We start from the raw sequence: 18,113 nt of genomic DNA on the forward strand, positions 1-18,113 counted from the left end.
ACTACAATAATAATTGGAAGTCAAGTTTATGGCCTCCGTATCATCATCATTATTATCGTTTTACATTCGTTTCCCATGCTGACATGGTTTGGAGGAGTCATTATTTCTGCTCTGCAAATTGTATGTGGGACTATATTTTGCTCGTAAATTTTTGGCTTGGTTTCTACTGCTGGATACCCTTCGTACTACCAACCACTTCACAGAATGTACTGGGTACTGACCCTGCAAAGGTTATCTCCTCAAGGTGCTCACAACAATACACGTAGCAGAGTGTACTGGGTGTAATTTATTGTGGCACCTGCACTAGAGAGGTATAGGAGTGAGAGAATGAGGGATAGTAGAAAGTGGATAAATGGTGAGAGTGAATGATGGGTGTTGATACCAAATGGTCAGTGGTGGGGAGTATAGATTAGCTGTATGGTGTATATGCAGACCTGATCAGGTTTCATAGGTACATGCCTCAAAATTGTAAGAGATCTAGGTTGATAAGGACAAGAGAGAGGGTTAGATAGGTGTCATGGCATCCCTAGTTACACTAATTATATGGTGATCTAAAGAGATTTATCATTCATCACATCAGTCGTATAGTTCTGTAAAGATGTGAAGAGGAGAGACTAATTGAGAGAGAAGTAGTGGGGGTGAGAGTGATAAAGGCAGGGACAAAAGAGATACAGGCAACAGACAGATGGGTGAGTGATAAATGTGCTAGAGTAGTGAGGAGCTATAAATGTACATGTTCATGCAAATATAAAGGTATTTTGCCATCCAGGCTACATTCCTAGTACCCCCACCTCCACTGACCACCACAAAGACCACTTTCTGCATCAAATTCAAAACAATTGTATTTCACAAATAGCACTTAACCTAATTAACCCATTATTTTGTTTTTCTTTACATCATCTTTACATCCCCACTTTTCTTTAGCACCCTCCTGGATCTTTCCACACCCTCGGAGGGGCAGTACTGCCCACTTTAGGAATCACTGGTATAAATCTATATTTACCTATAAATACATACTTACATACGTCTATGTGTGTATATATGCCCACTTTCCATGCTGGTATGGGTTGAAAGCTCAATCTTAGAGGCCCCGAAAAAATTTACAGTCATAGGTGCAGTTCTTTCCTCCATCCCCAACTATATGCTAAAAAAATTAAAATTTTGTCTTTCTCTAAACTCTTTGCATTTCCTTGTTCTAAAATTTGTTCTTAATTAATTACTGCTGTAATCTCATTACACCCTTAATTACCTCTGCTTGTCTCATTACATCTTAACTTCTGTTACTGTTGTTTAGCCCAATGTTAATCCTGATAAGAACATACTTTTTTTTTTTAAGTAGTGGTGTATAGCATTTGACTGCTATTCCTGGCAGAAGTCTCTCTTTGAGTCTATGTTAATTATCTTAGTTCATTCAACCGCATTAGTCCAATATATTTTCCTATATTTTACCCCAGATTCAAAACATTCATAATTTCGTTCATCTGTCATTTTGAAACTACGTGTATGTACATATATGCAATATTCATAACATACACCATTATTCATATGCAATCTCCTTAACAGTAAATCATTGTATCTGCATCACTTCCCATATGTTCTATAAACAGATACAGTTCAGCTACAACTGAACCATATAATCAAAGATTACATTTAAACATTGAAATTACAGTTGAAACGTTTGTATTTACAGTATAATAGAGAAAAATACTGCAAGTCAAATGAAATATGGATGTATGACACAATCCTAAACAGATGGTATGTATTCTTTGTTTTTTTTTTGTGTTATTATATTATTGTAAATGTTTATTGCTGGACTCTTCTTCACTGACCAAGTTTCTCAGTATGGCAATGTCAACTAATAATATCCTTCCATTTCAGGTACCTATGCTGCTTTATTTCAAGCAGCTGCATCCTGAAGAAGTAGAAACGATTTTACATGCCATCAAATAGGTCTCTGTTTAGTTCAGAAAACTCTGAAAGAATTTTTTTTTTTTTAAGCTGCTATCTCACATTCCTTTCTAAGGTTTTCAGCTAACAACTAGTTTGTGTTTCAATTTTCCTGCATGCTATGAGATGCAGACTATATATTTCTGCCACTTTAAGGTTTTGGGAGGTCTTTAATATTCAAAGTCACAAGTTGGCAGAATCATTTGGGTACTGGGTAAACGCTTAGTGGTATTTCATCCAGCCTTACTTTCTGAGCTCAAATTCTGCTGAAGTCAACTTTGCCTTTCATCCTTTTGGCGTCAATAAAATAAATACCTGTTGAGCACTGGAGTCAATGTAATCAACTTAACTCTCCCCTGAAATTGCTGGCCTTGTGCCAAAATTTGAAATCAATCTTCAGTATCTCCAGGCAATCCTTTCTGCCACCGAGCAAGATAAAGATTATACACAGAAATTCTCCATTGAACTGACACCAGTAACATTGAAGCCACACTATATAGCATCAACTGAGATGGCTCAGATGTACGTGTGTGTTTGACTTGTGTCTTCCCTGTAGTATCCACTACAGCTAGCCTGCTATCTGCCATTCACATGAGTGTTTTCACTCTTGACAGAAAATAGAAAATAGGAGAAACCACACTCAGAGCTACCAAGGGAAATGAGCAAGGAGGCATACACTTAGAGAAATATCTGAACTCTCTGACCCTGTCTGTGAGTGGAACTGTGCATCAAAGAAAAGATTCACAAATGAAGATGGTCACCATTGGACAATATTACATGTATGTCTCTCATAATAAATAATATATAATGGTTGTGATGTTAAGGTGTGGAATACTGACACATGATCATAAAACCTTCTTATTGCTTACTCCTTTTTCTTGACTGGACATACAAACAAATGTATCTTACTTCACTGAGAAGGATATTGTCAAATTGAAGAAATAACAAGTTCAGCAACTCGACCATCCCATCTGTGACAAGGAGGAATGGATGTAAAATAGTGATATAGTTCTAGAATATGAACTAACAGAAAAAAGTGCAGAAAGCTATTATCCCTGCTAGTAACAAAAGACCTTTCTCCTTCAGAGTAAAAGTCAGAGTGTATGATGCTTGTGTACAAACTGCAATGCTGCAAATAGTGAAACATATCCCCTGAATGCAGAGGAGATGCAATGACTCAAAAGAACTGAAGCTAGCATGTTGCACTGGATGTGCAACATCAGTGTGCATGTTCAGCAGTGCAATATGCTTTAAGAGAAAAATTAGCATAAAAGATTGCACTGATAGGGTCATATAATGCATGTAGATCAGGACAACTGTATAAAAAAGTGCTCATTGTGAAATATGGAACAGCGAAACCTAGGAAGAGGTTGGACAAAATAGCAAAAACCGACTTCAGGATGCTGAGCCTCAAAGGACTGATATTAGTGATTTGCTGTGCTCAAAAAGCCCTCATGGCAAAAGTAAAAGCCTAAAAGCATATTGTTTATATCTATGTTCCTACACCCAGTCTATCCCTATTAAGCCTTCCCCCATCTTCCTAACTTCCATCCTTCCATCACTTTTCTAACTAAATCATTACTTACTCAGCACTGCTGCAATTATATGAGAGCAGAACTGCACATATTTCATCCCCTTTTGTAGTACCAGTTAAATTCTCCTTGGAATGACTTTCTTTTGTCACCCATCTCTCATTCTCAATATCATCCATTCCTACTTTATTTTCTACTGAACATTCCTTTCATTATCATCATCATTTAGCATCCATTTTCCATGCTGGCATGGGTTGATGGTTTGACTGGAACTGGTAAACCAAGGAGCTGTATCAGGTTTCAGTCTGTGTTGGCTTGGTTTCTACAGCTGGACACTCTTCCTAACATCAGCCACTCCACAGAGTGTATCAAGTGCCTTTAACATGTCACTAGCTAATATGCATTTAACGTGTCACCAGCTATATGCATTTAATGTGTCACCAAATAATATGCATTAATGTGTCACCAGCTAATATGCATCTAACGTGTCACCAGCACGGGTGCCTTTAACGTGTCACTGGCGCCTTTAAAATGTGTCAGAATTACTAGGTGCTAGACAAAAATACCTTGAGATGTTTGGTTTCTTTCCTTTACATCCTAAATGCAAATTCTGCTCAGATCCACCTTACCTTTCATTTTATCTGGACCAGTAAAATACATAATGGGGCTATGTGATCAACTATATCCCTAAAGGCAGTGCCTGAGCATTACCACGGTTTAGTGACTAAAACAAGTTAAAAAATAAAAGGTGTATGTGTGTGTGTGTATATAATGCAACTATGCAAAGTATATACAAGCCAAAAATTATTTGTAATTTTTTTTTTTCTATGTAAATGTCTTTGATCAACATAGGCTAATATATGTTAATGAGGTTGAATAAATTGAAACATTCTCACAGTTGTATCCCTTCCTCCCTTTTTAAGAGTTACTAGCAATTGCTTACCTTTGTTTAGTTTCCCCCAGTTCAGAGTGAATTATTACAATAAAGAATGTTTTGCACTTAGTTACTCTACCCCTCAACAATCAGAAAGTCTGTTTTACTGCTAGTCATTCCAAATATTTTCATTTGATTTGATTGTTTTTACCTTTTATCGTCTCAGGTACTCCTATGAAACAAAGTGTGAAATACCCTTAGCGCGTTCTGGTTCAATTGCTCAACTTATAGATGACAAGTTATACGTTCATGGCGGTCACACAAAACAAGGAAACACTAACTCTATATATTGTTTAAACATTAAAACAATGGAATGGAAAAAACTACTGTCCAATTATGAAGGGCCGTTACCCAGTCCAAGGGATAAACATTCTTCATGGGTGTACAAAAATAAGTAAGTATGTCTGTGGTTGTGAACTCCATGTAAAAAATATGTATATTTATATCTTTTTGTTGTGTCTTGTAAATAATCCAAGGCAGGTAGTTAAAAAGAAAATGGTTATAATCAGAATACAGTTTGTTCTAAACTTGAGTTACTTATAACGAAAACAATCACTATATATATATATATATATATATATATATATATATATATATATATATATATATATATATATATATCTCACTGGTATGGTTGTGTGAATCAGAAGTTCGCTTCCCAACCTTATGTACAACTATATGTGTTAACTGTATTGTTTGTAAAGTGGGTTGCATTAGAAAGGACATCCTGTAGAAACCACACCAAAACAGATGGAGCATAATGCAGTCCAACAATTCAGATTCTGTTGGATTATCCTGTTCTTGTTAGCATGGAAAGTGATTGTTAATTGATGATGTGTCTTTGTATACATACATAAATAAATAAATTGCTATATGCAAGAGGAGCAGTATTAGTTTAAAATAGCTATCCGTGCAACATGTAAATACTGCAGTTAATCTGGCTTTCCATGAGATATCTGCATTAAGTATGGTACGCAGATTGCTATTTTAAACTAATCTATCGCAACATCAGTGATTTTTTTTTTTTTTTCAATCACTGTTTTCCTATATCAATGGCAAGTGTGTGGTTGCTTGTGGATACTTGCTACTGATGAAGCCCCAAAAAGGCAGAAATGAACATTTAGCCAAGCCACCAAAACTGGTGGACAATTTTTATCTGCGATCTATATATTTTTGTTTTTAACATTGTACATCCATAAGAGATACCTTCTTAAGATGAATATTACATTTAATATGGATTTTCATGATGTATCTACATTAAGTATGATATAGACATATATATATATATATATATATATATACACACACACATACATACAAGCACATGTATGTGATGATTGTAAATGAGCATCATCATACAAGCAATGTTGTTTGCGTCCAGTTTTCCATGAAAAACATGGAAGACATTAACTTACTTAGCAACAGGAAGGGTATCTGGCTGTAGAAAAATCTGCTTCAACGAATTCTGTCTGGCCTGTGTAAGCATGGAAAAATGTGAGTTACACAATGATGATAATGATGTGTGTGTGAACATGCACAGATAATTATGTGTTTTATGAGCTGAATGTATGTCCTTAGTAATGTAATTTTTTTGTCCAATTTGATTGTAGGCTTTATTGTTTTGGAGGGCACGGTCCTGACATAACTGACTTCTTATGTGACAGTGGTGAATATGTTGAAGATGTCAGCAGTGATATGGTTTGTGTCTAGCTTTTACTCTTCTTATGTTCTCATATGACACATTTTAACATTTCAATTGGTTTTAGAGAATTCTTAATAGACTCTTGTAATGTTCCAGCATGACTACCAATTAAAGAACCACACAATAGTATGTTTTTTTTATCAGGTTAGTTTCAAGAAAGTGCTGTTCCCATGGCTTTTGCAGGCCCTCTGGAACAGGTGAGATTAACATGGTTAAAATTTGTCTTGAGCAGTTGCAGACAAAAAGAAGGAAAAAAACATTCAGGATGGGAAATACAAGGATCTGACATCCCGGACGAAAAGGGTTCTGTTTAGTGATTAGAATGTGTTTGGTAGAGTTGGTTTTGGCTGGAACTAAGATGAGTGATGAGATGAAGGGAGAGGTGAGTGAATTGGGAATATCTGAGTAGAGAACACATAAGACCAGCTAGTTTTGAGATGCAGAGGCCACTATAGTAATAGTGGAAAACAGGGAGGAGGCATGTAATCCACCATGTATCATCATTTACATAACTGCATATCCACCATGGGTCATAATTATGTGATCAGGGACATTGACAATATATTAAGAAGTCTCTAAAACTTTGTAGATTCCACCCTACAAAAGTACTTGTACCTGGTCTCTTAATTTGCTAAAAATAGCATCCAACTGCTAAAAGCAATAGTCGGGTCAAGACAAAGATCCAGTTTTATGTTAGCTTCTTGGAGGACTCCACCTCGTCTGTTTCTGTTGTGGGTGAGAATGTCGAAAATGTTGATAGCTTCACTTATCTTGGCAGTGAGATCCATAGCAGCATTAGTTGTGAGTCTAAAGTTCTAAAAAGACTTGAATGCGCTGGTGCAGTTGTGGACTCATTGCACAAGAGTGTTTGGTGCTGCTGATATCTAAGCAGGAGGACAGTATTCTTTTCACTGAGGATTCAGCATGATTGACCACATGACAGATGAGGAGGTATCTTGTGGAGATAGGAACTGACTGGGACTCTTCTCAATCAACAGGTGACTGGAGAGGACTTAGGAATATGCTGAGAACTGGTGAATGCAGCATGTTGCAATACCACATGACCCCCACACCTGATCTGAAATATATATATAAATACATGTAGGTGCAGGTGTGGCTATGTGGTAAGAGTGGAGGTGCAATGGCCCAGTGGTTAGGGCAGCGGACTCGTGATCGTAGGATCGCGGTTTCGATTCCCAGACTGGGTGTTGTGTTTATTGAGCAAAAACACCTAAAGCGCCACGAGGCTCCGGCAGGGGATGGTGGCGAACCCTGCTGTACTCTTTCACAACTTTCTCTCACTCTTTCTTCCTATTTCTGTTGTACCTGTATTTCAAAGGGCCAGCCTTGTCACACTCTGTGTCACGCTGAATCTCCCCCGAGAACTACGTTAAGGGTACACATGTCTGTGGAGTGCTCAGCCACTTGCACATTAATTTCACGAACAGACTGTTCCATTGATCAGATCAACTAGAACCCTCATCGTCGTAACCGATGGAGTGCCAACCATGTGGTAAGAAGCTTGCTTCCCAAGTACATGGTTCTGGGTTCAGTCCCACTGTGTGGCACCTTGAACAAATGTCTTCTACTATAGCCTCAGGCCGACCAAAGCCTTATGACTGGATTTGGTAGATGGAAACTAAAAGAAGCCTGTCGTATGTATGCACACACACACACACACACATATATATGTATATACCAGCTAGCTCCTGAAGGGCTCTTCATTGGGCCTTGGGCCCAACAATGACACTTCATGCATTGAGTGCATATAAAATTTGATTAAACTTGACCAATATTTTTCAAGCAATGAGCAATTTTCATCAAAACAATGATGTAATTTGTCAACTTGGAACTTATTGCAAAGCTACATGATAAACAAGATTTTTTGTCTTCCCATTCAGGGTTCAGTACAATGTTTTTTCTGTCTCACCTCTTTCTTTCTCTCTGTCTTTTTCTGTTGTTTTCAACCATCACCAGTACCACCTCCATCACCACCACAACTGCCATACACACACCATTCAGACATCTGATGCCACCACCATCAATACCTTTGACTTCGCCATCTTCCCCACCACCACCATCACCACCTATCACAACTACAGCTCTTATTATTACTATCACCCTATTACCGTCACACCCATCAATCTACTAATACCCTCACCGTCTCTATGCCTACTGTTACTCTCATCCCATCATGAGGAATAGTAGAAGTGTCATTGAATAGTGAGAAAAGGGGTCAAAGTGTGACACTGGCACGTGTTTTGGCATTTATTATATATATATATATATATATATATATATATTTATATGTATGTATATGTGTGTGTATGTCTTTGTGTCTGTTTGCCCCCCCCCCCCACTGCTTGACAACTGGTATTCATGTGTTTACATCCCCATAACGTAGCAGTTTGGCCAAAGTACCAATAGAATAAATACCAGGCTTAAAAAAATAAGGGGTCAATGCATTTGATTAAACAAAATTCAAGGTGGTGCCCCAGCATGCCCATAGTCTGACTGAAACAAGTAAAAGAATATATATAATATGTATATATATACATACATACATACGTACGTACATACATACATGTGTGTGTGTGTGTGTGTAATAACTTTGATGGGTTTCGGCCAGTATAGGCCCAGGCCATGTTTAACTTCATATAATGATGATAATATATATAAAAGGAGATGGCTCCAATAACATCACTTAATGTAAGTTTTTCTAAAACAAAAGACAATACAGTTAGGAATGGATCTTGCTTTTAGACCCTTTAAAAACACAGACCTTGCATTGGTTATGTAATCACCATGCCTTCCTCATGCATATGGTATTATTTTCCCTACGCATCAACCTCCGTTACTCTCACAATCCCATTCTGCCATACCTGAATTCCTATACACACCACAGGAAAAAACACACATACACACCTCACCCTGCGCCCATTGCAGTGGAATGGATACACTCCTATACATGCATGCACCCCACACCACTTTGCTTTCCAGCTCCCACCACGGAACTGTATTCCCACCTGACCCCTAACCTGCTGTGTTTCAACCCTCACTCCAGACACATTTTCTCATTTCCTCTCTTTAATTTTCTTCTCTATCTTCTAATGAAAGACTAAGATTCTAAATGTCAAGACTTTTTCTTTTTAAGTATTGAATTAATACATTTGTTAAAACTTGTTCCTCCTATATTGTCTTCTTTCTTTTCATGTCCATTGCCTTTCTCTCTCTCTCTCTCTCTCACACACACACGCACACATACACACTCATATGCATGTTATGTATCTGTCTGTACGTGCAAATGCATAAGTACCTATATATTTGCTATATTTCTTTATTTTTCAACAGTCTTACCCTCGTGGTTGGAACAATCAACTCCTGATATTTGACTGTGACCGACATTGTTGGTCAAATCCAAAATGCACTGTAAGTATATATATTGCCATATTTCATTCCATAACAGTCATTTCTGATGAGCACAGGGTTACATAATCGGACTGTTACCTAATATTCTGTTGAAACCCTATTGCGAAACCGATTGGTAAGATTGGCCGTGATGGACATATAATACTTCAATTAATATATATATTTATATTTTTTACACATTTCTTAATATTTTAAATTTCTACAACTTTACTCCCTGTGGGGTTTTATCTCTTGGCCAGCTTTTCATTTATGTGACTTAGTTTAGTATTACTTCTGAGCTCACCCCTATAGCTTTAGTCCTTTAGCATTCAGATTACTCTATCATATGTAATGCTTACTTATTCACATTGTTTTGAATTAATTACATATCATCTTTGTAGCTTTGAAATTTCAATAATGGGATTATTTATTTCTAGAATGACATTCTAGGGTAGGTGTGAGAGGCTAGGTCTGAACAGTTTAAATGTAAAGCAAATAGAATATTAAGACTGGATATGGCCAGTTTAAATGTTAGAGGTGGAAGGTTCTTATATACAAATTATCTTTAAAACTGTTATGAAAATTTATCTCAACTCTATATCCTTATCACCATTACCATTGTACATCTGCCTCCTCAGCTATACTTCCACCACCACTATCACCACAGCTGTATTCTCATGAACAGCTGTATTACTACGCCCCTGCTTCAACCACTATCTCTCTCTTGTCACTGCAACAATTCTTCCAATAAGATCACCATTACTGTACACATTCCACTACACCTATACTCACTCACTGCTACACAACATCTATACTCCTTGAATCAATTACTCATTATATACTTCTAACCAATGAAGGGATCCTCCACATGGTGATTTGACCTATTAAAAATTGTAGCCAAACCTTCTTTCAAATTTCACCCTAGTGTCTTTTAAAAAAAGGACACTTTAGATAATGTAATCCTAAATATACTTTGAATAAAAGAGAGGATGGTTTATGTTTCAAACATCTCAGTGACCTGTCCTTTTCAAGGTTAGAAAATAGTTCTTCTGAACTGTTGCCAACCAAGTAAGACACACAATGGAGTACTACCCCATCATTCTGTCACAGTGCTGCTGCTGCTCCTACTGCTACTACCACACAAACACATCCTAGACCGCATTTAAAAGGTCAACCAATTGATTAGCAAAGACTCTCTCCCCAACAAATGTGCTGTGTCTTCTTTTAGACTATTTTATATCTACTACAATAGCTTCTACTCCTCTGAACTAACTCCCAACTCACTCAAAGAACCCATCTGGCACACTTGTTTCTCAGCTCTTGTTATCCCTATGTGTCTCATATGATTGACCCTCGCAGACTCCAATCTAATCACTTTTTATTTACCCAGTCCTTACCCTAATGAATGTCAACTCTCTGTAATTTCTGCACCTCCACCCAGTTTTACCTGCAGTTGTTTATGTTGAACATAAACTGCATCAGTCTCTTCATACTCAGAGAAATAGAAAAAAAATCATAGAAGCTGGCCCTATCTCTTGATTAAAGACATGTAATTTACCATCATTTTTATGTCTGTTTTTCCATACTTTCACCAGTTTTTCCTTGTCTTCTTCTCCCACAGGTCACTTTCATTTGAACCCTTGGCACTTCTTTATCCTGTTATCCCCCTCCATATACATCACATGTCCACACTAATGTAATCTCCTCTTACACACTACTTTTCATTTTATACTCAATTTTTCCGTCAGCTCCGTTGATTTTTTTTCCCACTCTATTCTTAATTTGGCTTTTCTGCTTTCAAATTACTTATCTCCTTTATTGGTCATCTTGACAAAAGAAGCTTTCAACTACTTCTATGAAACCTCCCATGTTCTTATTGCCAGCTGTTTTTGTGTATCCCACACATAGTCGTTCTTCCTTGTCATTCTGCCAATTGTCTTAGCTGCACCTTTTGTGCACCCATAATTTACATTATGCACACTATATAGAATTCCTACTAACTCCTTTTTGGCATATTGGCCACTTCTCTGTCAAGTTCTGTTTTCTTGCTAATCAAATTTTTTTGGTCTTTGCTAGGTATACTTCGAGGCCTCTCAATTCTAGGTTTACTTCGAGGCCTCTCAATTCTAGGTTTACTTCTTTGTTTTTAAATTTGTTTTGAAAACCTTGAACATTTTCAGCCTTGAGAACTAGGTCATTGGAACACAAAGACAGCTGAGCTTTAACTCTTCTGTTTGGTCTGCAAAGCTATAATAAACAGAAAGAGGCTGAAAAACTGAACTTCAACAGATTCCTACATGCACACTAAATTATTTGCTGAGCTCATTGCCAACTCTCAACCTACTGCATCTTAATACATGGCTTGCATGCTCTCGCAGTTCGTTCATCTAAACCAAGTTTACATAGTAACTACAGTTACACACTGTCAAATCTCCAGATCATGAGTATTAGACATAGTAGCTTTCTCTTAGCTAAGAACTTCTGTAGGAAGACAGCAATAGTATTCCATTCTGACACAAAACCAACTGCACCTTACCTAAGCTAATAGGTACGTTTCCTAATCAGTTGTACTGTAACTCTATTACTTTCATAATTTGGTCCTTCAGTTTGATGCCTCTTTGTCATTGTCATCATCAACTTTATCATTTTCACATGCACATTCCCTACTTGCATGGGTCAGAGGGAATTCATTGACTTAGATTTTCTGTGACTATATACCCTTCCGGTTGCCAAACCTCACCTGTTTCCAGATACGGTAATATTTCCCCATGGCCAAAACAATGTACACCTTGTATGATGGTGATACCTATTTACAACTATCACACCAAATCAAAAGGAGCAGGCACTAATACACACACACACACACATTGGGTCATCCCATAAATAATGCAGTTTTTTTCAATTGCATGAACTAAAAGTTGGAGGGGGATGGAATAACCTACCTGCATCAACTTGCTGTAAAAGCAGGTAGTAATTTTACCTTGTATTTATTCTTAGTGCAAGTTTTGAAGAGTGCAGTTCGATTTTAACAGTTATTTTTTCAAAGCTATAATGGAAGTGACAAAGGAGCATATTCAGCATATTTTGCTTTATGAGTTCAATAAAGGCAACAACACAATGGAAAGTGCGAGGAATATTAATGTAGTATATGGGGATCAGAAAATAAGCATAAGCCAGTGTCATCGGTAGTTCCAGAAATTCCGAGCTGGAAACTACAGCCTAGAAGACGTGCCTTGTCCTGGAAGATCTGTAGGGCTCAACAAGATCATCCTGCAAACCCTGGTAGAACAAAATCCCATCGTAACTGTTGAACTAGCATAGAAGCTTGGATTTGGTCATTCGACCATTCATCAACATCTGTGTGCCATCAGAAAAGTCAGTAAATTGGGCCACAAACTTTCCAAGTCTAATAGCATGCAGAGAGTGAATGTGTGCTCTTCTTTGCTGTCACGTCTCATAAATGAACTTTTTGTGGACCGAATAGTGACTGGTGACAAGAAATGGGTTCTATATAAAAATGTCAAGTGCCAAAGACAGCGATAGAGAAAGGAGAAACACTAGCACCCGAGGCTAAAGAAGGTTTTCACCATGTAAGGTGTTGTTATGTTAGGTGGGATATGAAAGGTTTAGTCCACTTTGAACTTTTAAATCCAAACCAAATGATAACAAAGGAAATCTGCAAGCAGCTTAAGCGGCTTAAGTCAGCTAGAAGTAAAACAAAGGTGAAAGATGTACTTCCATCAGCATAATGCTTGGATACATACAGTGAGGATGACATTCCAAAGGCTAGAGCAGTTTGAATGGGAAATGATGCCTCACCCACTATATTATCATTGGATATTGCCCCATCTGATTATCATTTATTCTGCAGTTTTCAAAACTATTGGAACAGAAAAAATATGAATTCTGTAGACAAGGTCAGAACAGTACTGGAGGAATATTTTTCACCATGGACAAGTGAATTTTGGAAGAGGGGGCCTTGCAAGTCTACCAGATAGATGGAAGAACATTGTAGAAAATGAAGGAGAGTATATTTTAGACTAAAAACGAACTTTATCTTAACTTTGAAAAATAAAAGAAGTATAAAAAAACTGCATTATGGGATAACCCAATACACACACACACACATAACTGGTTTCTTCAAATTTCTGTCTATTAAATCCACTCAAAAGCGTTTGATCTGCTGCAGCTATAGTAGTAGAGAGACTTGCCTAAGGTGACATACAGTGAGACTAAACCTAAAACAATATGATGATTAGGATGTAAACTTAACTGCACAACCACGTCTATGCCTATATATACTATATCTCTGTGAATATACAAGCTGCCCCAAAACTCACCCTTCAGCATTCAGATTTCTCTCTCAAATGTAATGCTTATTTATTCAAATTGTTTTGAATTAAGCATGCATTATCCTGTAGCTTTGTAATTTTGATGACGTGGTTGTTTATTTTTAGAATGACATCACAGGGTAGGTGTGAGAGGCCAAATCTGACTGGTTTGGACGTAAAAGAGATTGAATATTTTGGCCGGATATGGCTGGTTTAAATGCTAAAGGGTTACTAAAATTATCCATAAATATTTAACATTAAGAAATATTTCATTTATAGTCTCTTGGTAACTTGTGGGACATCTCATGTGATACAACTTGTGGATGGGACATTAGTTAATACTGACATTACACTTTTATTTTCCCTAGGGTGAAGTGCCATCTCCCCGAGCAGCTCATGCTTCCACGCGTATTGGTAATAAAACCTATGTATTTGGTGGCCGACATCTTTCTAACCGCATGAATGATTTATATTGCCTTGATTTAGATACACTCCATTGGACTAAGTGAGTTTGTTTCATTTTGTTTTTTTGCTTTTCTTTTGTCACTATACTGTTGTACAGTGTTGTCTAACCCTAGGTCACTTCTGACTGAGCAAGCATGTGTTATATGATGTTATTTAACCCTAGTTTAGTCCTGATTCAGCAGACCCATAATTAACCCTTTTCTTACTACATTTCTGTTGAAATACTCTTTGGTTTCAATTGATTTTGAAAACAATGAAGAATTTAGTAAAATAACTTTGTCATTATTAATCTGGTTTTGGAACATAAATTAACATGAAATTTTGATGAAAGGTTTTAATTTCAATAACTTTAAATCTAGAAGTTTGTATCTTAGAACCAGGGCTAGTGGGTATTCCAAGCTTGACCATCCTGTTCTATTTTTTAAATATTTTTATATTTCTTTTTATGAACATAAAATCTCTAAGTGTGCATTTCCATTATGACACTTACAGACACATTAATGACAGTATGATACAGTTTGAGAGAAATGTAGCTGTTATTTCTAGCACATTTTCCAATCATGTAAGAGACTCACTCATTGATTTATGTTATACTATATTGATGATGATGGTGATGGTGATCACTCATATAAAGTGAAATTAAGAAGCAATGTTTCAAGTATTATTTTATTGAGAATGGCAAAAGTTGAGTACCTCGAGGTCAGCAGGTTTTGGGTAGAGGAAAGACCAAATGATGGATGGAAGAAGAAGACAGAAATAAGTGAGAGTTATTGATGTTTAACCCCTGGTCAGTCAGCTCTGATCATGAAAACTTATACTCAGTTATTCCAGTTATGACCATTCTGCTTCTTTGTATATCCATGGCCACATTATCAAGTGTTTCTGTTTTTTTAAGAGAAGTTACATTTGGCTGCTATTTCTAGCAGGTTAAGTTACTTCTTGGCTCTAATAGTGATTGTAAAAGTATTGTATAACATTCTTTTATAATCCCATCAGGGTGGAGCTGAACTTAAGAAATGAGGTTAGTTTGAAACAGAAGAAAGAAGCAATGGAGAAAGGATGAAAGGTGTGTTTCTAATGTGTTTTTGTTGGATGAGAGAATTGTTTATGGTGGATAAGAAACAAGCATGGGAAAATGGGCATAAAATGTCTGTATAATGTTGTCATGGAGTCGGGATATCATCTTGCTTTATTATTGAGACTTGTTGAAATCTTTTGAAGTCTTTTGATATTCAAGACTACTTTGAGTTCCTAATATTAAAGCCATCTGTTCTAACTCTTTTCATATCAATCCACCTTAGACCACTCCTGGTCCTATGATACAAACACCTGCTTAATAATCTTTAATTTGTTTGTCTTTTGACTGCAGCCATCCTGGGGTACTGCCTTGAAATTTTAGTCAAATGTATCGGCAGCAGTACTTATTTTTTAAAGCCTGGTTTTTACACTGCCAATCTCCTGTGTCAAACCACTGAGTTACAAGGATGTAAACATACCAGCACCAGTTGTCAAGCAGTGGTGGACAAACACAAACAAAGTAACACACATATATACAACAGGCTTCTTTCAGTTTCCATCTAGCAAATCCACTTACAAGGCTTTGGTCAACTTGAGGCTATAGTAGAAGACACTTGCCCAAGGTGCCATGCAGTGGGACTGAACCAAGAACCACGTGGCTAGAAAGCTAACTTTATACCATACAGCCACACCTGCACCTAATGACAAAATGATTTCACTTAAATTCTTTATTTTTAAAATTAATTGAAACAATATCAGTGTCTTTCAAAAGAAATATGGTAACAAATGGGTTGTAAATGTTGTCTAAATCAAAACCTTATTTCATAATTTTATGTCTTTTTGTTATATTCCAAACACCAGTTTAATGATAACAAATTAATTATTTTTAAGTAAATCCTCCAAATTTTTTGTTACTTTTTTATAATTAATTGACCTAATAGATGGTAATTTTATAAGAAATATCTTCTTTATAAATTCATAAATTGATGATATTAAAATGTTCAAATCTTATGACATTATTATTATTATTATTTTTATTATTATTGCTGTTGTTGTTCTTGTAATCCTAACTCGTAATATCTCTTGGCAGGCCTCAGATAACAGGTCATGTCCCTTGTGGCAGATCTTGGTGCTCTTTCACAGCTGTTTCTCCTACACGCATTCTTTTGTGCGGAGGTTTTACTCAGGATAATCAACCTTTAGGTAACAACACCCACCTTTTTTATCTCTGATGATGGCATCATCTGTTTTGATAATATCTGTGTTCGTACCTGTTTGATGTCTGTGTCATCATCATCATTTAACTCTGTTTTCCATGTTGGCATGGGTTGGACAGCTTGACCAGAGCTGGCAAGGCCAGTGGCCACACCAAGTTCCATATTTTGTCCTTAATGGAAGAAATGGTAGATGTAACAGTGTATCTGACAAGTGACCCAGGTTACCGGGGCATCATTTGTGGTAAATGTTCAGTAGGATATCTAGTGAACTGACAGGGCACCTGGACTTCAGTTGTGATAGACTTTTAAGATTTTTAGTAGACTGACAGGGAAACAAGTCTTCATCTGTGATAAACATTGATTATGGTTTCAGTCCAGCTGACATAGTACCAGGACTTCTGTTGTAATAGATATACATGCGTAAACAATAAGAGTACCTGTGTAATGGAATTTATGATCTATTTAGCTCACTAGACATTGTTCTGTTACTATGGTAGCCTACTTAGTGTATTGTGGTGATGTTAGGTAGGTGCAGGGATAGTAGTGCAGCTAAAGTGTGGAGGGTATAGGTATAGTTCAGAGATCTGTTGCCTCTGTAGAAAACAAAGGCTTCCTTTCTGTGTAAAAAGTAGGACCACATACTAATGAGAGATGGACATTGAATGTATTAACCTACATAAGAGATAGTGTACGAGAGAGAGGGAGATTGGGTATTAAACATATAAGCTGAGGTATGCAGGAAAAATGATAGTGGGGGCATGATGTAAATAGCTGGTAAATGAGTGTGGGCAATGTCTGTTTTCTGGCATTGAAGGATACCTGAAACAGGAAACCCAAGAAAAAGAATTCATGGCTAGAGGTGAGGCTAAATAGATCTGAGGGTTTTGGACCTGAAAAGTGAGTTAATGCAGGACTTAAAGGGATGTGATGTGCTGTGTCACAGACTACCATACTATGCCAGCATAGAAATTATCACTACCACTGTCACCACCATCATCATGATTACGTACTTTATTCTACTGGTTTTCACATGTTGAATCACTGAACTGTGCAACATATATATGCAGAACATAAACATTAATGCAGAGATGCATGGAGACAAACTCATAGATGCTCACATTGCACGCACACACACACACACACACACACACACACACACACACACACACACACACACACACACACACTAGCATTAAAATGATAATCATCATCATCATAATATTTTCTAGGAGTGTTTCTCTCTTCTTGCTATCCTGTGCTACTCTTCTTTATTTTTCAGCTGATATCTGGTTATTTGACGTAACTACTTTTAGCTGGATAATCTATGAGATGTCCTTCTCTATACCCCGCCTCTGGCATTCCTGTTGTGTCACTCCAGATGATGACGTTATCATATTTGGAGGTTGTTGTAGTAATATTTTGGATTACACCCAAAAAGCTGTAAGTAATCATAATTTCTTCTGCAATGTCTTGTTGTTATGGTGATGATGCTGTTGTGTTAAGAGGTCTCAGAAAACTTAAGTTGGCAATACAGTTTCAAATCTTAGTTGGAGATTTACA

The 18,113-nt window shown here is 36.9% G+C and overlaps 1 protein-coding gene across 7 annotated transcripts in view; it reads left to right on the plus strand.

Annotated features, from left to right (window-relative positions):
- The window catches only part of LOC106874256 (kelch domain-containing protein 2), a 31,541-nt gene that overhangs the window by 4,895 nt on the left and 8,533 nt on the right, over positions 1–18,113 (plus strand). For all 7 annotated transcript variants that reach the window (XR_016243626.1, XR_016243625.1, XM_089359720.1 and 4 more), the window contains 7 exons: positions 1,691–1,755; positions 4,580–4,807; positions 6,024–6,111; positions 9,467–9,544; positions 14,223–14,359; positions 16,427–16,539; positions 17,833–17,993. Coding sequence is in view for 5 of the 7 variants with exons in the window: in XM_089359720.1 (XP_089215846.1) it covers positions 1,691–1,755; positions 4,580–4,807; positions 6,024–6,111; positions 9,467–9,544; positions 14,223–14,359; positions 16,427–16,539; positions 17,833–17,993 (870 nt within the window). In the remaining 2 variants the exon portion in view is untranslated. The remainder of the gene's footprint in view (positions 1–1,690; positions 1,756–4,579; positions 4,808–6,023; positions 6,112–9,466; positions 9,545–14,222; positions 14,360–16,426; positions 16,540–17,832; positions 17,994–18,113) is intronic.

Source organism: Octopus bimaculoides, chromosome 11 (assembly GCF_046866305.1).
Source record: "Octopus bimaculoides isolate indiv1 chromosome 11, ASM4686630v1, whole genome shotgun sequence".
Taxonomy (NCBI): Eukaryota; Metazoa; Mollusca; class Cephalopoda; order Octopoda; family Octopodidae; genus Octopus; species Octopus bimaculoides.